Here is a 22,431-nt window from a genome sequence, read left to right on the forward strand (position 1 = left end):
CTGATATTTGTGTTTTCATGATCATACGATAGTCACAGTTACCTGAGGCAGTAAAGTCGTCAACCAGTTACATCTAATATTAATACAATGCTAATATTCGACAATGCTAAAAAAACAATATTATATGCGATTTAGATCCGAAAAATTTTATTTCCAGTGTTTAAGAGAAAACCTAAGAACTCGATATTACCGTGAGCGTTTTATTTAAGGCCATGTTATAATAAAAGTATATACATAATTTATTTTTTTACAACGAAATTAAAACCGTTAGAATAATGTGTATCGTATAGTATACGTGTTCCATTTACTTCAGTTAATATAAAAAAAAATCATTGGTATGTGTAAAATACATATTGAATACAACTCTTGTAAAATTTCGAGATAAGACAAAAATAATGTGTATTTTTTCTATCGTGAAAATTTTTCGGAATCGTGTTTTCACACCGTGTATAGTAAGTAATCAGTCTATATCCTCAATTTTACTACATATTTTTTCCAAAGTGATTGATTCAACATTCCAAAACCCAAACAGTATGATAACCCTGTTTTCTTCCTTGGTTCGCAGCAATTTAGAGTATTGTTCAGTTATATGAATTATATGGTCATCCTTTTATAATTGTCATATTGAAAGAATCGAAGCTGTCCAAAGACGGTTTCTTCGGAACTTGAGCTCTAGGTTTGGAATGCGTAGGAAATCGGATACCTACGAAGCAATACTCAAATAGTTTAAGGTACGCCCTCTTCAGTACAGACGTGTGATACTGGACTATTTATTCCACACTGTTTAAAATTACCAACTTTGAAACGGACTCAAGTGAGATCTTAAGGCACGCCTTGTTTTAGATTGGCAGTAACGTACCCAAATAACTTTTTCTTTGCCATGTACCACTAACAATGTCTCATATAATGATCCTATTTTTCGCATGTTTAGAGCTCATAACAACTTTTCTAAAGATTTGGACTTATTCTCCCATAGTCGCTATACCTATTTAAATATTTGTAAGGAGAAGCTGAATATGTTGGATATTTAAGAATTTCATTGTTTTTATATACGTGTAACATGATTTTTTGCTATTGTTTTTAAGTGCAAATTTTAATTTTTTTTTTATTATGTTTAATAACCTGTTAATTTGTAGGTACTTATTTATTTTGCAAATGCCGTGTGTGGCTGTCATAGGAATACAAATTTACTCCTATTATAATGCATGTTAACTTTAAGCATCTTCACAGTTTGTATTCTGTAGCTATTCCAAAAATAAATAAATAAATAAACATTTTCACTGTTATGCGGAATCACCCAAAATCATTTGAGGTAGTATAGACTCTTCAGTCATATTCCAAACTGTAGTATGGAACGCACTCACAGGACTGTTCCCTTAAGAAATTTGAATTTATTCGAATTTAAGTAGCAAAGTCATAGTATAAGTTCAATGTTAATCTTACTCTGTGTATCGCTGAAATTAGTAGTAGGCAGGAGGTCTCCGGCCTCCCGTCGCCACACCACGGTTGGCGTTGGCACTCCATGCGCGGCACAACGCAGCGTAACGTTGGCACCTTCTCTCGCTACCTGGTCACTACTGGTCGGGTAGTCCAGAATATCAGGTGGCACTGACACAAACAAATTAATATCCACGATTATCACGGGTTTCTTACCACGGTATGACCTTCTATTCTTCTCCCGATGTTTCAAAGCAATTTCGCGCTTCAAATGCACCGGTTTGAACATCGGAAGAGAAATAAAAAAACCATACCACGGTAAGAAACTTGAAACTAACAATCTTCGTTTAGAGAATAATCACGAAAATTATCAAATTTTATTTATATCGTGATTGGAATATTATATTTATTTACGTATTTTATACGATGACAATCACAATCCTAATTAGTTATCACAGTAAAACGTAAAACAACAATAATAATATTAATGATGTTATTAATGGTCTGCCTACGTTGCGTCTTGTTTATGTTAACCTTTATACATTATTAAATATATCAAATAAATTTTAACCGACTTCAAAAAAAGAGAAAGTTCTCTATTCGACTGTATTTTTTTATGTATGTTACGTGATTACTCTGTGAACCGATTTTGATGATTCTTTTTTGTTGGAATTTGAAGAAAATATTACACAGGTGATGAATCTGGTTTCCTGGACTTTCCGGTAACTGATTTCAATAAAACTTGGCAAATAGATGTAATTTCACGAACTTTTGAGGTCGGTTTTTTTATGCTAAGAACTCTCAGTCAAGGAATGATACTAGGCATCAAGAAAGTACTCAACACCGGACGTTGAGTAACTCCAAAAAAAAATTACTATTTAAATTGTTAATAGTCCAATAAAACAATGATAAATATATATACCGATATACGTGTGTGGCCTTAATTTGTCCAAAAATTAAAATACTTTATAAAGCAATTTATTTCCCTCGTTTCAATTCGTCGTTTCCTATTTGTAATTCGCACAAAACACTCATCAAACCGTATTAGATTACTGAAACTCCTTTCAGTCAAAGCGAGGACGTCCCTCGACAGGCGAACACTATTAACGAAAGAAAAGCTTAAACTCATTTGAAAGTTTCAATTAACAAAAGTTACCACTGAATTGATTATTAAGGTTTTAAACAATACACGCCTCACTTAATCAAATAATCGATAAACTTTAGACTCGCTTGACGTAGTCTAATATAATTTATTAACAAATCAGTCTAATCTGTGGAGCTCTATGTACATTTAGAAGGCAGAGTTAGGTACTCTAGATTTTCGTGGAATAATGATACGTTGGAGTATGTTTGAGGCAGGCACAGGAGGCGACAAATCCATGGTGGATTGGTATTCTGCGTAGTTCGTACCAAAGGCGTTTAGGTTCCTTTAGTTTGTGAGAATACGTACCTACAACATCTAGGTAAGCCGTTTGGCTTTTCATTGGGTCTGTGTTGAGCTGGCACATATACCATCCGCGGTCTGACTGTCTCACGTCGTGGATGTGAAGGAACCACACGCGACGATCGCTGTGGTTCACAGCGATCCTGTGATTCTTGGTGATAACGTGCGTGGCTATCGTCAGGATCGTCTGCGTGTCCACGCGTAGCCACGCCACCTTGAACCAAAACGAAAGTTGAGAACACGCACTTTTATGGGTTAACAATTGACCCGTAAATCAAGGTCAAGCTTGTGATTAATTAAAGTATAAGTGGTATAAATAATTTGGGCTGTGAGAATAATCAGTTGTTTTGTTAGTTAAATGTGGTAGGTATGTACTTGGATTAATTGATATCATTATTCAGAGTTGTATTGAAAGGTACTTACCCGGTAAGAGCCGAGGTCATTGACGACACAAGTGAAGACGGCTTCTCTCCCCAACGACACTGTTAAATTGTTAAGGCTATCTTCAAAGCGTGGAACTTCTGTAACAAATACGTGAATTAAACGCAATTAACTAAATTTCATCAATACTTTTTTTCAAGTTAAGATTAAATCTACAAAACCGCCATTTTGTATTGTTGCAAACAAAATTGAATTGCTGATGAATACACAAAAGCTAGAAACAATTAAACCATGTGACACGGGATTTTATTGAGGTAAAGTATTCAGGTTAACTGATTTGACGTAAAATCTATCCGAGCGAAAATAAATGTAACAAATGGGACGATAGAATAACAATCAACCGGATTTCGATGCCAGTAGACATATTTGCATTGAAATGTAATAGCCGACCTCCCTAATCCGTTATATTGCCGTGGCCTGTCAAACAAGCAACTAGATTTTTGTGGACCCTACGTCATCAAGTACCAAAACGGGACCTGCTTTTTAATCGACTTCAAAAATAGGAGGAGGTTCTCAATTCGACTGCATGTTTTTTTATATGTATGTTACGCGATAACGCTTTTGTGAACCGATTTTGATGATTCTTCTTTTGTTGGAAAGAGAGTATCTTAGATATGGTCCTATTTAAATTTGAAGAAAATATCCCACCTCTAAGGGTGGCAAACTAGGGGATGAATGACTTTTCAGGTTGGTTGTTTTAGTACTCTGTACTGAGATTATAATGATGAAGTCTATCTAGTTCACCAAAAGCTAGAAATACGAAAATTTTAAGCGCATATTTGTATGTGTTCGTATCTCGTTATTGTAATATTTGTACTCCACAAAGAATGTTATATTACAATTAGACATTACACAAAATTTAACTTAAATATAATTTGTTTCCAGGAAAATAGTGAACGATTTAGACCTAAGTAAACAATATACACTAGTCTAATTATCGTTGTAGACAAATATTAACGTTGGTTGGGGCGACTTTCCACAGTCGGTCGAAAAATACACACACACGCACGTATATTCTTTTGTATTGTGTCTAGAACAAATTTGCTTGTGGGTCGCAATATCCAAGAGAACGGCCCCTGGGGAGCTATCCTGTTTTATTTGCGCGCCAGAACCGATAATGAAGGTTTTTTTCTCTGTACCTATTTCGAAGAGTCAATATACTAAAGGCGTAATAAAGGGTAGCATTTTAGACTCTCTCCTGTTCATGGGGTGTAACAAGGTGTAACAACATAACTCAACCGGTGACAGCTGAATTATGTTTTTTGTACGTTCACACGTAATTATAACAGCAAAATTAACAAAAAGAATAAATAAATTTGTTGATCCAAAAGGAATTCCTTTTATTTCATATTTTTTTATAATAACATTTTTTATTATGAGTGTGATCATCAGATGGTGATGGATCTTTAAGATGGTGACGATCGCACTTTTTCGTTGCGTGCTGTATATGTTTTACTTGGCGCCCAATATTAATTGTCGCATAATGTAATCGAGTCCTTCGCCAGAAGACAGCCGTCGATCGAAAATTGTTCCCACCAGTTTGTATTTAAGTTGCTAAATGGCTCAGCAACGATGGAATAACAACAGAGATTAAGCAAATTAAACAATAAGATAACGTTAATCAATAGATTGACAATAAAATGTTTAGAAGGCCTTTATGATCGTAAATGTGCCGAATTTGCTCTTATGCCTCCTTAAGGTAGGATATTATTATTTTGATGGCATATTTTTCCGAATCGACTACTAAAATATACTTTTGGTAACTTGTCATGTTATAGGCATTTTATGCGAAAAGTCATATAATTTTTACTTCAGTCTTTAATGTAGGGACTGAAGCCGTTGTCAGCGAATTTTTTTAAGCGAGCTTAATTTAAAAAAAATGTTTTAAATGCTGATTTACGATGTTCGCTTATTTGAGAGCTTGAGTAGCATAATTAAAATCATTTAGAAGAGGTTGAAAGCGTTTATTCTTTTTGCTCGCTGGTATAATTTTATCAAAATGAAATTGTAAAGATTTTCAATATCATATCACTGTACATGAGCTTAATATTTAGGAAAGCGATGCTTTGTCATGACATGTTTAATCTTGTTGAATACGTCGGTGTAATTTGAAACTTTTTGTCAAATGGGCTCAAGTATCGCGATTTTGTCAAAATCTATTTAGTGTGTTTTCTTGTTCAATAAACTTTTTATGTCGAAACGAGTTCTAGTAAACATTTTGTGAAATGCATGTATAACGAACAGGTGGTCTAAATTAAATAAGAATCGTCTGAAACCCACTTATTTACGTGATTTAAAACTCACACGTTTTATGAGTTCAAAGAATCTCCAGAGAAAATTTCTGGAAGAGCATTAAGATGTCCTTAACGATTAAAAAAAATTGTAAATGTTTTTACGTCGATTTTTATATATACATATATACGCACGTTTGTCGTCGACATAATACTGATATTAAGTTGTGTAACGATTTAAAAAAAATATTTGTGTTACGATGTTCAGAAAAAAAAACAGGTTCTTAATATAAAAAAATCGAAGAATCGTTTGGAACCTACTTATTTAAGATTTCTTCCATTATGTGCATTGACCTACAGTTATGTGATTTAAAATACACGCGTTCCAGCCTGGAGCAACAAAAGATGATGTTCGTTTTATGAGTTCAAGGAAATCTCCGGAGAGAATTTCTGAGAGAGCATTATATGTCCTTAGCGACCAAAAGAAAGTTTTAAATGCTTTTATGTCGATTTTTATACGCACGTTTGTCGTCGACATAATACTGATATTAAGTTGTGTGACGTTTTGAAGAAAACGATTTGTGTTACGATGTTCAGTAAAAACAAAACAGGTTCTTTAGAGAGAAAAAAATTCGAGGAATCGTCCGAAACCTACTTATTTACGATTTGTTCCGTTATGTGATTTAAATAAAACACACACGGGCCAGCCCGAAGCAACAAAAATGATGTTTATCGTTTCATTGCTTCAAAGAAAGTCTCCAGAGACAATTTCTGAGAGAACATTATGTGTCCTTAGCGACTAAAAGAAAGTTTTATGTCGATTTTTATATGCACGTAGGTCGTCGACATAATACTGATATTAAGTTGTGTAACGTTTTTACGAAATCGATTTGTATTACCATGTTCAGTAAAAATAAAACAGGTTTTTAAGAGACAAAAATTTGCATGGGCACCTGCCCTGCACTAATCACTGTATTTTTTTCATTCATATGCAATCTAGATTATGAATTGGTCGCTGGCTCTAAGAGGATATCCTTGACGGGATTTAATAATATTGTTGCTATTTCTATAGACTGTGCCACGAACACGGGTGAGTAAGATACCACTCGTTTGGGGACATTTTGGCGTGTATTTTTTATTCATTTGAATAAATAATAATTATACTTACCACATATATGCGGTAAAAGGTTTTAATGTAAAGATATCATTATTTATTTACTCAGTCTGCCAATGCTTTACAGAATGTATGAAAATGTTTTGGGAAATTTGCTAAATTTTCACTCAATTTTATCGACTTCTGTAGCCCACGTAGTTATTAAAACTATATGAATGAACACAAATACACCGTTGGATATTATATCGTGTTACTATATTATTTGAGATTGATTTGTTGATTGCTCTTCATCTTGAAGAAACCTACAGAACGGTAAAAGTTTATGACTCTTCTAAGACATATCAAATTTATTCAAGAGAAGAAACAAATAATTTATATATAGAGTATAAGTACTTGCTTTCAAATATGACTACAACCCGGCACGGATAAAATGAAAGCGAAACAATCTCGTTACAGTTTTAGCGCTCTGACCGCTGGTTACTGACACGGCTTTACAGGCATGAGAGGGGTCATTATATTTAACATGTGTAGAATTACCCAGTAATATCTATCCGTGGACGGCTAGTTTAAAATGGTCTCTGACAGATTGTTGCAAGTGTGAGATCCATAACTCTGTAAATTTTTTTGCGAAGTATGCATAAGTATGTATGTTGAGTACAATATACAGGGCACTCCACGGCTATGCAACATGGAGGGAAATCCTCAAATACCGTAGATAGAAAATTTTACTGAAAGAAGATTTACTTATATTTGATTTTAAAAACATGCATTTAAAGATTTTTAGATAATTAGAAATAAATAGGCGATTATCGGTCGAACCCGCCAAATGTAAAAAAAAAACCTGTAATTTTACTACATACTGATCGAAAGCCTTAATCATAAGGATTGTTTTCTTCTGAATAGCATAGCATCTTAAATAAAAGAAAGACCATGAAATTTAACATTTAATTTGATATTTTGTTCAGGAAAATAAATAGCCTTTTATCTGACTTTGCCGCGGTCATAACTACTGATATTGTTACATTTTAGTAGTCGTCCAGGGAAGTACTGCCACCTTACCTATTTCTGCGGCGAGGGTATGGGTGCTGGTGAAATTACAGGCACATGGGAGTTGTCAACTTATGGTGACGGGCGCAGTGGGAGTGCCCCTTAGATCTTTGCGATTTAAAGCACTGAGTGGCACTACAACTGTTATGGATAGGCGTATCGCTTTCCACCAGGCACACGACTTGTTCATCCCTTCACTTGGTATTATAAAAGAAATTGTGTCGTTTTTCAGTCTCCGCCTGTCTTCTCTGTCGGACATTATCGGAACATTATTACTAAAATTCTGAACAATTTTAAAGGTCTACAACAAAACCAATAATCCTTAATCTAACCTAAATCTATATATACATACTGATTACCAGTGAAATATTTTGATACAGTTAAACCATACAAACACAACAAACAAACAAAAAAAATATATAACAATGTATACAACAAAGACTTTAATCATGAAGGCTTGTCATAATATGATAAGTAGCTTTTCGAGAATGGAGGCCCAAACCATATCGTTACTTTCTTTATTTATTACCAATGATAGGATGTTCCAAATTAGTAGATAAATGTGTACATATAGATGCAAGGCGAGTGAAACCACCAATATAATATTTGGTGGTTTGAACCACTCCGAATATGGAATTCTAAAAAAGTAATTATGATTATTTACTTTTTCGAATTCCATATTTCCAGAAATAGTTTTATTGCATCGTAGGATAAACCAATTCACCTACATATAAAGCAGAAGTTGGATTTTTATTTGTAGCTTTAAAAAAGCTTACTTTGGTAAAAGATTAGTTATCTACTGAATTTTGTACATAAGTGCCATTAGAATTACTTTAAAATAATACTTCAGCTTCCTAGGTGAGTACTTTTTAATATTTGGTAGTTTTAACCACTCTATATCACTCTTTGTATCTATACATATATCGCCGGTGTTCTTACTACGCTTATTATTAGGAAAAAAATCAGGTTAGCATGTTTTAGGCTTATAAGACTTTAACGTTTTAAATTCAATTTTAAAACATAATCAGAGAACAAAAAGTAAAGAGAACGGACACTCTCCGCCCCTCCCTAGCTTTAGATACCGCACCACGCCCCGCACAATGCCCGTCACTTTGACTGAACGACAACAAGGCTGCCAGCGAGCCGTTTTCACGCGAAGACGGCTTTGATATTTGAATAGAGTTTTCATTTATTCATTACGAAACTTGTACGTTAATATAAAACATTATTTTACGTTACTATTTATAATTGTCGTAAATAGTGCTGGGTACGGCTGTATATCATCATTTCCCGAAAGACGAAACGAAGTAGGTAAGTAAAAAAACTTATGTCTGAGACTCATTCAGTTATTGTTTTCTTCCTTTATTTACTGCAGAGTAATATATGTATGTATGAAAAATGTATGAAAAAAACAGATTTATTATATCAATATAGTGAGGCGCCATGACTTCGTGAGCTAGCTAGTAGACAAGGGTTATCGAATTTTCAATTCATATTGCCGATAAATATTACGTAAGTAGCGAATATACTTAATTATTAACTAAGTAATGATGATCAACTAGGACACGCAATTTCAAATACCTTGGTTACCTTATTTAAAAGTACATGTCCAAAATATAACATTTTAAGTGCTTTTAATAAATTTTTTAAATAAATCTTCTATTTACTTTTGTTAGTGAGTTAATGAAAAATATGATATTATATCGATATAAATAGATAATAGACGTGTGTTTAGGATTCTGGATTCAATTAATAGAATCATAGATAATAGATTCGCGTTAGCATTTTCGCTATGGTGCCGCTCTGATCACGAAACGTAATAGTGCAAGGAAGTGATGGGTAACCCTGCGACGTCAAGCACACATTTTTGCGCATGTGCAGATAGCGCCTTGCTGTATGTAGTAGTAGTAGGTAAATAATTTTCGACCGTCGTATGGAGTGTCCGGGGTGTGACATAATTGAATTTTAAAATAGGACGTAGTAAATATTTTGAAACAGTCGTTAAAACCTAAAACAAGCTCCCCAGAAAAAAAATTCGAAATGTCGCTTACGCCCTTTCTACGAAACACCGACATTTATCTAATCATTTGGAACACCTTATTCCGACCATTGTTTATTATACAGCTCTATTGACAATGGGCTACATTTTATAGTAAATAAAACATCTAGCTTTCCATTGTTGAATATAATTACATGACAATATTGGGTCAATATATTATTCAGGGAAATTCCGCGCTACACCTCAGTTATGTACATCTTCCTGATGATTCCGTACTTTTTGAATTAGGCTGATATTCTAGAAAACCATCGATGTGATATGATACGATATGATATGATTGTTTCACTAACTCACTGAGTAGCAATAGAGCTCCTTGTGAAAAAGTTCGTCCAGGGAAATACCTACTATCACCCAACGTATTTCTGCCGTCAAGCTGTAATCTGATCATTAGTGTGTTTCGGTTTTGAAGGGCAAGGTTTCAGGTGAAATTACAAGGCACATGGGCATTGTCAACTTATGGCTCAGGGTGACGGGTGCAGTGGCAGTGCCCCTCAATTTTTTCGATTTAAAGTGGGCAGTGGCACTGCACATGTTATAGACAGGCGCGCGGCTTGATCGTCTCGTTACTTGTTATGATAAAAAAATTAAAAACAAACAACTTTAGTTAGCTTTTTATTCATTCGATTATATAGTAATAAAGCACACACTCCTACCTACGCATTAGGGAAACTCGTTTCGCGGGTGCCATGGACACACACATACTTCGATAACCACAAATTACACCCAAACTCACGAGAGAAATAAATGTAGGCCACATAAATATTTCTCCCGGCCCGGGAATCGAGCCCGGGACATCTGCGTGGCAGACGAACATGGTAACCGTTCGGCCACGCATGCAGTTATTGAGATTATTTACGTACCCTTTAAACTTCCCTAAATCCGCAACACGGTATTTACTTGAAGTAGTAACAATCGGACGTGTCTATTTTATATCTTATATCAGTGCCAATTTTTATGACTCATATTTTATTTGCCAAATAAAGTTTAAATTGAACGACGTAAACTATTTGTCATGTCTCGTTTTATGTTAGCAGTAGTATAAACGAGTATAAGCTGGAGAATTTTACGACGCTATGACATTTTCCCTCTTCCCGTACTTTGTTGTCTGCGAATCTTTATTCCCAGCGGAAACTTTGCACTTATCGCGACCCAAAAATATCCTCCATTGCGTAATATAATTATATTCCTTGTGATTCCATCTATTATGTATATAATATAATATTCTGCTTCAAAAAAACGAAATATAACAGATTTTAAAGGTAAATCTGACGTTACTTAAAAATCTGACAGCTAGATAGTAACACACACAGAAGAATAAATACAGTAGAAGTAGGTACTTAGAGGGCGGAGCAGGTGTGCGCAGTTCCACATACTTGAGCTCAGTCCGCCATTTTCGTTTTGTACGTCTTGTCAATCATCTTAGGCAAAACTTCGAAAATCGTGGCCTCATTTTGCTACTTTAGAGTGCCAAAATGATAGTCGCACATATCGCACCCTTAGTAATATAAGGGCACAATCCAAAAAAAGTAGATTTTTGGGAAATTTCGGAATTGATAGGGACTTAAATAATAAATGGGATCAAACTTATATAGCTCCATATTTCTGTTATATTTTTTGTACTATATGGGTCTAACTTGAAAGTGTTTTTTTAACTTGCTTGAAACTTATGGAATTTATTTATATTATTTTTTTTATTGCTATTTATAATACATTTATCAAAGAACAAATCTGCCAAATTTCATATTTATAACTTAAATAATAAGCATATTATTTGAAAAAATAGGTGTAATGTAGGAATCCAGAATCTTAATACGCGATTTCCCAAAAATCTACTTTTTTTGGATTGTGCCCTTATATTACTAAGGGTGCGATATATCCTTGATGGTGTTTCACATCACCGTTCAGTCTTTTTTTTAATTTTAATAACTTTTCCATTTTCTGTTTATTGTAATAGGTTATTCATTATAAGAAACAAAAGTAACCTTATAGTGCTGCAATATGGTCTACTTTTTTTAAGAACGTTAATCGTTTGTCGTATCTTAGTCTTTCGGCTATCGTCGCTAATGGCAGCGCATTGAATGAATTTCAGTATAAAATTAAAACTACGTAACTTGCAATAATACGTATTGAACTTTCAACGATATGCTAACTAAGTAATTTAAGGTAAGGTTTAAATTATATTAACAGTCCAGAATTTATTACATCTTTTTAAATTAGAAACTACGACCAAGCGTTATCAAGATTTCATAGTGTTTAACATATGGTTGTGTGATTTTTGTCGACCGCGGTTCAGATAGATTACTTAATAGTTACTTAAGGCACTTCCACTGTATTTTTCTGCTGTAAGTACCAAGTAAGTACTGGTGTAAATTCACGCAATCAATTGTTCTTTAGTGATACAAATTTTGAGAAACTAATACGACATTCAATAAACTTAAAAATTACAATTATTAAAGCGACATCCCTAGTCAGCGATAGTAGCTGTACCTCTATGAGTGAAGAAATAAATTTATAACAGATGGCGCTACGGCAAAAAGTCGTTAAAAACCAAAACAAAGATTTGCGTAAGCACATAGAAAAATAATTGTGCTGTCCTTTAACAAAACGTGGGTAAGTGACAAAATATGTTTTTTAAATATCATAAAAAAATCCAGTCTTAGAATATTGTTTGTTTAATGGTATTTCAGCTATGCATCATTAGGGTAAGTTCCGATACGTCAAACATGTTAACTAATTTTAACTATTTTTAAAAGAGAATTTTCTGCTCTATCTTTTGCTATTTTAAACGGATATTTGATCATTTGTCACTAAGCCGCGTTTTAGTTAGTGGACGGCAGGATTTGAAAGGTCTGCCGGTTCGTTCCGTGGCTTAATTGGCAGATTCTCTGGCACGGATTGTCTGAGGGCGCTGGTTCGAATCCAGCCGGATCGAATTAATTTTTGTAAGTGTTCGATCTTTATTACTAATAATTATAAGAAACAAATACGAGTTGTATGGTAAAAATTAAATGAACCTCATTTGTACCTCTACATCTTAACTTGAAGTTTACCTGTTTATTTTACCTGGTATTAACATTAATGCGGCGGAAATAAGCTCGTATATAATTAGGGTTTATATTTGGATAGAACGTACGAACGTACAAGCAGAGGGTATCTAGGCCGGACACAAAACAATAACATTGAATAGAGATTACGTGAAATCCTCTAGATGGAGTATCCGAAATTTACGTAAACGCTTTATGTGCTCTGGTATAATATATTCCCGGACACATAATTGGAGCCACAGCCACATCAGTATTAAATGCCCTAAGCTTATACAATGTTCGATTGATCAAGAACTATCCTACGCAATTTTGAAACTAGTATATTAAAAGTCTTTTTTTTCATTCATTCTCATCTCATTTCATTTCATTTCATTCAAATTTTCCATAAGCCTTTGTTGAAAATTTCGACTTACAAAACCCCCGGTTTTAAACCTATCCTTTAAGGCAAAAACGCGAGGTGGCTCGAATTATGTGTCCGGGAGTATATTAGTAAATTCTGTTATCAAGGATGAAAGATTAGATTTTAGTATCACACGTGACTATTAACAAAGTTATGGATTCAATCCCCGGCATGGGCTTGTAGCTTTTGTTTCTTTACGGCTCTCGGTCATATACGATGTTCGCTCTAATTAGAATGGGGATGATTTTAGCGCAAAACTGCGTATGCGCCTTAAAACGAACGGTTTTCACGATTTTACGATGATTTTCAAGCGTGGTATTCACCCTTTACTATTGAGCAAAGTTTCAAAAGCAAATTTTTACATGATTTACACTAAATCTGCGTCATTTATTTTATTCCAACTGATGATGAACTCTATGCATTAAATACTCGTCTCATCACTTGATGTCAAACCAACATGTGATGGTCTAGAACCTACCATGGCGTGTTCCTAGGATGGAAAAAAATAATAGTATAAGGTCTGTTCCAATCCAATGTTCCAAAATAGTAAACAAACAGATCACCGATTGACCGACCATAGACAGTTTAGTGATGACCAACTATACTGTCAACTACAAATCGATTAATTAATGGAATGAATTGATTTGTTTATTAAATCTCGTGGAATAACTGCAATTTATATAATAAAATGAAATTTGCGATTTCGCTTCTGATTACTAAAAAAAAAAATATGTGATTCAATACTGAATGATGATGTTTCACACATGAGATTAGAAATTTCTTATTACATAACCTAAAAAGCAAATTTAAAATTTTCGAAATCTACTTTTAAATCCTCCTTCAAATGTTGTACTTACATATTCGATCGATTATGATAAAATTTTCGATTGAAAAAACTTTAATTGAATGAACCGAATGAGTTATTTCCGTACAGCCCTTTGCAACCGTAGACTATTCACAAATCAATTATTTATTTATTTATTTATACAGCATTGGCTACTAAGCCATCAGCTTAATGGTAACAAATAATCAAGAAACGCACAACGTAATATACTTAAATAAACTAAAAATGAATTTGTGTAAAAACTATAACTACTAAAACCCGCCATTTTTTCAAAACTATTTTCGCTTATTTTTTTTATATTTTAATTTTAATTTTATTTGATTTTTATTTTTTATTTGATTTTTATTTATCCAACATTTTTCAAATAAGATTTTAATATGTTATTCAAATGAATATTGCTGGAAATAGTGATGAGATATCAAGTTGAAATCTACAAAATATACTTGAGTGATTGCTTTAGAATTTTCACCAAATCGGTTTATTTACTTTTTTGGCATAATGGATTGAAATAGACTTTACGTGATCTTCTTAGACTACATACTCCACTACGTAATCTTCTTAGTAACTGTTACAGACTTGTGAAGTCCACTTGATAAATTTTGCTAATAACTAAATTGCGATGATTATTTATCTAAAGCTGGCTCTCTGTTTTCGAACGTGATCAAGGCACCAACCAGAGTTTACCCAAAGGACAAAGATACCCTGTTTTAAAATGCTCTGTTTGAGTCCTTGTTACCGCTTGACAAAGACGTACTCTCTATCTTGGCTGAGTCAGTACTGGGAAAACATTCTTTGCAGATTTCTTTGCATATAAATTGACAATGGAATTTATTCATAATATAATTTTAACAAGCTTAACTTTATTGAGGTGTCATTGATGCCCGTGCTGTTGAATTGAGAGCGAGACTTCTGGATTTATGGTTAAAAAGTACAAAATTAACATAACTTAAAATTACTTCCTAAAATATAATAACCATTTAATTAAAATCGCTTAACAATCTTTCTTGCGCTTTCTACAGCAGACCATTTACAAATGTCTATTCTATATTATGTATTTTACACCTTTTCAATCCGAATCATTTTTGTCTATTTGTCCTTCTATCCAAAACTAGTAAAAGATGAATGATGAATTTCATCAAGACTTCGCTTAAAACTTTGGCCTTTTTTAACGGAGATTTAAAAAACTACAACAATTAATTAAACAGGATTAGGAAATCAATAACATTGAATTCTGAATTATCCATCTTATTTTGCCATTTAGACGTCACCGTTCTATTGTAACTTATTATTATTACCGATAAAATAGCACTATTATCAAATATTATTTCAGTATCCGATATGAAAACTTGTTATTATCACCTTCGTGTTAGTATTTAGCACTGTAACCTATAACCTTCCTTTTATATTTACCCAAACCATAGGTAATATGTGTTCGAAGTTATTTGCTTATTTACTTTTGTTATTTACTTTTTAAAAATATGTTTAAAACACAAATGAAAACAGATTTTGCTGTAAAGAATACATTTCCTGATCCCCGTACCTTGAGTGGCACGCTCACAACTATAAAATTCTGCCAAGCCTTACATTTTCTTGTCTGGAAAAAGGAGTCAAGAACTCCTATTTACGCCATTGTGTGCACACCTCAAATACGCATATATTTACTCATTTGCTCCAAAAAGCCTTTCGTACTTTCTTCAAAAAGCTATTTTTCATAAAAGTTCGCAACAGAAAGCTATCCTATAGCCTTTCAATTGAAAATTTTCATGAAAAATATCAACATTTACTGTGTAAAAGTTCACTTAATCTCAATTTGGGACGAGCACAGTTCAAAGGTAAATACATTGCTTCCGAATTATTACGTGACTTTGTTGTTAAATTATGTTATCGACAGGCAATATTTTCTGTTTACAGCGACGCAATACAAGACAACGCTTTCAGGTGATGAATTGTACCGTGAGCTCTTAGTGGGGCATGCCGGCGGCGGCTGCGGCGGTATAAATATTTGCGTATCGCATCGGCCACGCCGCTGCCGCCGCCGCCGCCGCCGCACCCGCCGCCGCCGTACACCCCGCGCGCTCTTCCAAACGTAGACCGTCACGCGAGCTCCTGACTCAATGTAAGAAGTTTATTCCACTTTAAATACCCTTCGTATGCGATCGATGGTTTCTCTGCAAATTACGGCCCTCCATCGCGTTCCTAATGGTGTGTAATTTTAAAACTGCCTCCATCAAATATCAAGGTGATACGAAAACGAACAACGGTGTGAATATTCTAGTTAAATTATTTCAAATAGACTTCATGACATATCCTAACCAATTTATAATTGTCTTTTTGTTTTAAAAGGCTTTTCAACGGTACCCGTATTAGAATAGGTAGTAACGGCTGAAACCAACCAAACTATGCCTGCAACCAAAATAACTTTGGTTGCAGACATAGTTTGTCTGGCAGTGAAAAACGTTTAAAAATAATAACCGAGTGAGATAACGCTACAGCCAAACTTCGAAGGTGGCGTCAGTGTAATGGATAAGGTAAAACTGAATAATAGGGGAAGTTATCCTGGAACTCAGCAGATAAGGAATTACGCAAAGAGGACTATTTAAAATATTGAGTAAGTAACAAATTTGCGAACGATCGGCGTGATTCGACAACTTTTCGCCGAAGTTAGCCACAAGTTGCGGAACTTTCCAGCCGTGTTTCGGAACCTTATCGCCCGTAGAAGTAACAAGCCGAGATAAATGAAGTTTAGTTGCTCTTAATTTAATGGCTGACGGAAGTTTTGGAGAACGTGACCGGATGGGAGGGGTGAAGGGTGAAGGGCCTCAGCCCAATTATTGTTCAATTATTAATAAGATCCACACGTACGATCTTTGCCGAACGTTTGTTTTTGTACGTGCGCTGTTGTTGTTCTGTACATGCGCAACAAAATGTAGAAAGTCTTACAAATTTAGCGAAATAGTTTCTTTAATTACGAACAATATTACTACAATAAATGCAGCTGTCTGTAATTTAAAGATTGAAGTTGAAGAAGTTTTTGTTTATGATATCAAGTGACGGGATGAACAACTCTTGTGGCTGCTGGTAAACGATAGGCCCTATCCATGACCGTTACAGTGCCAATCAGAGCTTTAAATCGCAGAGATCTGAGGGCACTGCCACTGCGACTGTTACTATGAGACATACGTTGACATGTGTCACGTGTCTGTAATTTCACCAGCACCCTTAACCCTTCAAAACCGGAACACAGTATTGCTCACATTACCGCTTGGCGGCAGAAATAGATAAGGTGGTAGTAATTTCCTGGACAAACTCTCACAAGGAGGTCTACTTTTACCAAATTTCTGGTTTTAACTGTTTTACTAAAATGTTATTTTTACATTTTATATTTCAACAAGATAATCAAAGCACATTTAAATGAAAAGATCGCCTAAAATAAAAGTATTCGTAATGGCAGCACAGCGGGTACCTCATATAACATTATTTACCAACGAAGCACTTTTTGTTTTCTTTTGATAAAAATATTTTTTAGGCCAAAGCAAAAGCAAAACCTTGAATTACTGAGTAGAATGTTTTAAAATGGAAGTAAGGTTTTAGATCAGAAAAGGGCGAGTTTAATAACATTTTCATCCCCATAATAAACAGCACTTAATTAATCCTTTCAGGCTTTAAAATATTCTAAAAGTATCAAAAAAAATGGCGAATGTGTAATACAATATACCCACACCTCTTTCCTGTGGGGCATTTTAATGGCTTTTATTAAATTCTTCAGTGAATTTAATAAAAACCTTTGTATTTTCCAGTGAATCTACCACATAACCGCATAAACGTGCTGCTTATTATTATTAGCACTATCAAATAAACCGAAACATAAACTCAGACAAAAGTTTTGGGTGGTCCTTCCTTAAGGCGATCAGAGTTGGTGAGGAGTCACTAAGTTTACAGAAGTTGGTTGCTTGAGTGGGACAATTATTTTGTCCATATATTGGGTGTTCAAAAATTCCTAACGTTATATTTTAAGTAGCTAGACCAAAACGTGTCGATCTGTTTATTAAGGTACTTTATGGTGGAATTCTAAGGGGGGTAAAATTACACCAAACGATTTACACAATGCTATTTTATACGGGGCCTTCTAATCCTTGTGACAGTAAAGCAAAGGGATATATACATGAACATTATGGTTACCGTGCTGGTCTGCCACACAGGCGTCCCGGGTTCGATTCCCGAACCGGGAGAAATATTTGTATGGCCTACATTTATTCCTTTCGTGCGTTTGGGTATAATTTGCGATTGTCTATTTGTGTGTCCATGACACCCGCGACACAGTTTTCCTAGTGCGGGGCTATGAGTGTTTGCTATAAGATTTATTTCAAAACTATCTATCGATGAACATCGTATAATATCCAGTTAGTAGCAGTAGAGGTCCTTGTGAAAGAGTTCGTCCAGGGAAGTACTGTTACTTTACCTATTTCTGCCACCAGGCCAGGGAGTAATGTGAATATTACTGTGTTTCGGTTTTGAAGAGTATGGGTGTTGGTAAAATTACAGGTACCTACATGGGACTTGTCAACTATGTCTCAGGGTGGCGAGCGCAGTTATAGTGCCCATCAAATCTTTGCGATTTAAAGCTCTGAGTGTGACTGCAACTATTATGTTCAGGCGTGTCACTTACTGTCAGGTGCACCATTTGTTTGTCCTGTCCTTTGGTATCATGAAAAAGAGGACTACTCTGGGAATTGAACTTTTTTAAATTGGTTCTGGATGTTTTGTGTGGTGTGAATTCCTCAGAGTGAATTCCGTTGTTCTGACACGGTGCATGTAATTTCCTAGTATAGGTTTCATAGTGCAGATAATTCTCTAGTTTAAGATCAAGTAATTGGTACCAAAAGGCATCTTTAACCACTAAATTACATGTAATATGTATATTGTGTGTATGTTTTTTATAATACTAAGCGACACACCTGTCCATAACAGTTGCAGTACCACTCAAAGCTTGAAATCACAAAGATCTGACACGCATTGCCACTGTGCCCGACACCCTGAGACATAAGTCGACAAGGCCCATGTGCCTGTAATTTCACCAGCACCCTTAACCCTTCGAAAACTGGAACGCAATGCGAAAAGTAATGCTCACATTACTGCTTGGTGGCAGAAATAGGTATAGGTAAATGGCAGTATTTACCTGGACGAACTCTTTCACAAGAAACTCTACTGCTACAAAATTTCAATAATAAAAAATTCAGTATTATTTGTTATTCATTTTGTATAATTTTCTGTTTTATTAAATTTGACATACAATGAAGTGATCCCTGCATGGAACTGAGTCAATCAGCAATAATTGTTTTCACAAAAAAGATTTAACGTTTCTTGGACAGTTTCTTTGTATCTTCTGTGGGTTATTTCCTCACACTGTCCCATTACAAAAGAAAAACACTCTGTCTACATACTCGTTTAGAAATGGATAGTTAAATATTATGTATAAATAAAAATAATCACATTATTTGCAATAAGAACCATTCAGTATTTTTTTTTAATTTTCAAATAGTGTTTTCTCAATTCTGCAATTTTGAGTTAACGGCAGTATTTGGTTTCATGTGTGATTTGTTATTATAAATTCTAAATTCAAATTAGACAAAAAAATAACTCATAAATGGCGCAAACAAAGTCAAATCAATCAATTACTGGCTGTAACTTGATTTGTCTTGAGCGTAGTTCCTTAATAATTTTTAGGATTTAAGCATAGACTTACAAATAAATGGACGACGGGTGTAATACAAAAACCACGAAAAAAATGTCCCAAGTCAACCTATTTAACCGTAGTGACATGTAAAGGAATATGAAAAAGCTAAAACGTTGAATTTGAATTGTAATGTCATCGCAGTACTGTCTAATTTTGCTTGCTTCGCTGTCAGAAGAAACAAACGAAGACTAAAGCGTGAATGACGCTCTGTATACGATTTTAACGCCCTATAAGTTCGGACACTTTTTACCGCGGACCCGACGTCCATATAATTGTAAGGCAATGGATTTAAGCATTTAAATATCGTTTACGATAAAAATTTTTAAGTAAAAAAATGAATTTGTAAAATGTAAGTTTTCAGGCAACAAAATGTAATTTTCGACTCAAGGGCTCTGGCAACACCACGGCAACGCTGATTGTGTAACCTGTTATTTGTGGTTCAATCACCGATAATGGTGTTACCGCAATGAAATCAAATCTGCTACTCACATAAACCTGTTGTTGACTTTAACCATTGACCAATAAACTAAAACAAAATGGCTGAATTCCGCATCAGTTGTATTGAAATTGAAATACGTGACTTATAACAATAGGATAATAGATAACAATAAAATTATAAAATGAGAAAGAGAACTTTATGTTGTGCACTGAAAGATTATAATTGTAAGATTCGCAATTCGTAGCATCGTCCTATAATCTGATTAGCGCTATTTCTCTCTCACTAGCAGCTGTTGGCTCATGCATACTTGCTTGTTCGCGCGACACACTCATAACATCAGAATAACAGCATAGCAGTAGCAATTTAGACATTCGATGGATAATGAATTGTACATTTCGTACGAATAATGCATGACCACTTCTATTTGTTACAAATAGAAACGGGGAGAAGTAGGGAAACTACAAAAGTTTCTTGAACAAGTTACACCGAATGATGCAAGAAAAACAATGAAGATTTAGTAAATAGTAAATATAAGTTCTTAGGTTTTCGCTTTTTCCGCGATTTATTATATGCAATTGTTATTTGTTTCTATGGGCACGACTGACCATGCGAATAGTAAAGTGTCCGAAATGTTGATTCATTTAAACAAAAAAAAAATACGCAATTTAGATTCGAAAAGAATACTTTAGCTCTCACAAATAATTTGAATTTTTTGAATCAAAATGAATAAAGAAGGTGTATAATATTTTTTATAAACTAAAATACCATAACTTACTCTTAGGTAGGTTCTTTTGGCAGCAGTAGAGCACCTTGTGAAAGAGTTCCTCCAAAGAAGTACTACCACCTTACCTATTTCTGCCGCCAAGCAGTATTACTAAGTTCCGGTTTTAGAGTGTAAGGGTACTGGTGAAATTTCAGGCATAAATAACATTAATTGTCAACTTATGTCTTAAGGTGATGGGCGCAGTAATAATAATAATAACGCACACACTCAACATAGCCCCGTACTAGGGAAATCTTGTGTCGCGGGTGTCATGGACACACACATAGACAACCTGAAACTACACCTAAACTCACGAGAGAAATAAATGTAGACCATACAAATATTTCTCCCGGCCCAAGAATCGAACCTGGGACCTCTACGTGGCAATCCGACATGGTAACCGTTCGGCCCCGGAGGCAGTGGCAGTGCCCTTCAAATCTCTGTGATTTATATCTCTGAGTATGCAACTGTATTATTAAAATTTTAATATTCGGTCACGATTCCAGAATTTTACATATCACTGCACCATCCAAAGCAATTATTATTTGGGCTTCATTGAATATTGTTGTAGAAAGCTTCTATTCCCATCATGTAGCAATTATCATCGGGTCGTTATATTTAAACGTGACAGTTTATCCAAAGGCTGTTTGTGGCTGGCTCCCGGAACTTTCCGGGAGCTACTGAACATTAACATAAGTAACAGAGCCGCTAATAGATACGATTGTGAACAAATTGTTTTTAGCATATATTTTTTTAAAATAATAAAGCTCCGTTTTGTTTAACTAACCCTGATATTATATTATAGTATAATTGGTGGTGATGTTTGTGTATAATTTCAATACCCATATGTTTCAATAATCACGAAAATCATCACGACTCTAATTAATTAATTCTAAGTAATTCTAATTGTGTTGTTCAAATGATATTGGAACGAGAAAATATGGAAAACACTCTTTCGATTGCACAGTTTTTTGTCTGTCTCTTTTGAGGTTGCCCGAGGACGTTGTTCAAATAAAAACACTGTTGAAGTATGTTGTTATATTTTACGTTTATTAAATAAATTAGGAATATATATTGTGTATTCTTATATTATTATGATTATATTTGTTTGATAAATAAATATTTCATATGTAGTTTTATTACAACGTTAGCACGTTTATATAAAAAACGCTATGTTACCTAACATACGGTCGTTCGCAATGCTACTTAGTATAAACAACAAATGACGTATGTGAGATCTCATTGACATTATATATAAATTCTCTAAATTTAGATAAAATCCAGCGCGTTAACGTAAAGGCATCGGATCATTCCAGTTTTTCGTCACGAATCTCAAGCAATAACAAGATTTAAACTGGTGATCACGACTTGATGTTCAAGGGGAAAAGCGATGCCGATCTACTCTTAGAACATAAGCTTAGTAGAGCACGTTGT

General features: G+C 34.5%; 1 protein-coding gene across 3 annotated transcripts in view; it reads right to left on the reverse strand.

Moving 5' to 3' along the window:
* Positions 1-22,431, reverse strand: part of LOC113237815 (lachesin-like) — a 52,736-nt gene that overhangs the window by 11,738 nt on the left and 18,567 nt on the right. For 2 of the 3 annotated variants that reach the window (XM_026474494.1, XM_026474493.1), the window contains exons 2-4: positions 3,305-3,402; positions 2,888-3,095; positions 1,444-1,608 (exon numbers count right to left, since the gene is read on the reverse strand). In XM_026474494.1, coding sequence (XP_026330279.1) covers positions 1,444-1,608; positions 2,888-3,095; positions 3,305-3,402 — 471 coding nt within the window. The remainder of the gene's footprint in view (positions 1-1,443; positions 1,609-2,887; positions 3,096-3,304; positions 3,403-22,431) is intronic. The other variant, XM_026474495.1, reaches the window with a different exon arrangement.

This window comes from Hyposmocoma kahamanoa, unplaced genomic scaffold (assembly GCF_003589595.1).
Source record: "Hyposmocoma kahamanoa isolate Upper Pololo Valley unplaced genomic scaffold, ASM358959v1 94, whole genome shotgun sequence".
In the NCBI taxonomy this organism is placed as follows: Eukaryota; Metazoa; Arthropoda; class Insecta; order Lepidoptera; family Cosmopterigidae; genus Hyposmocoma; species Hyposmocoma kahamanoa.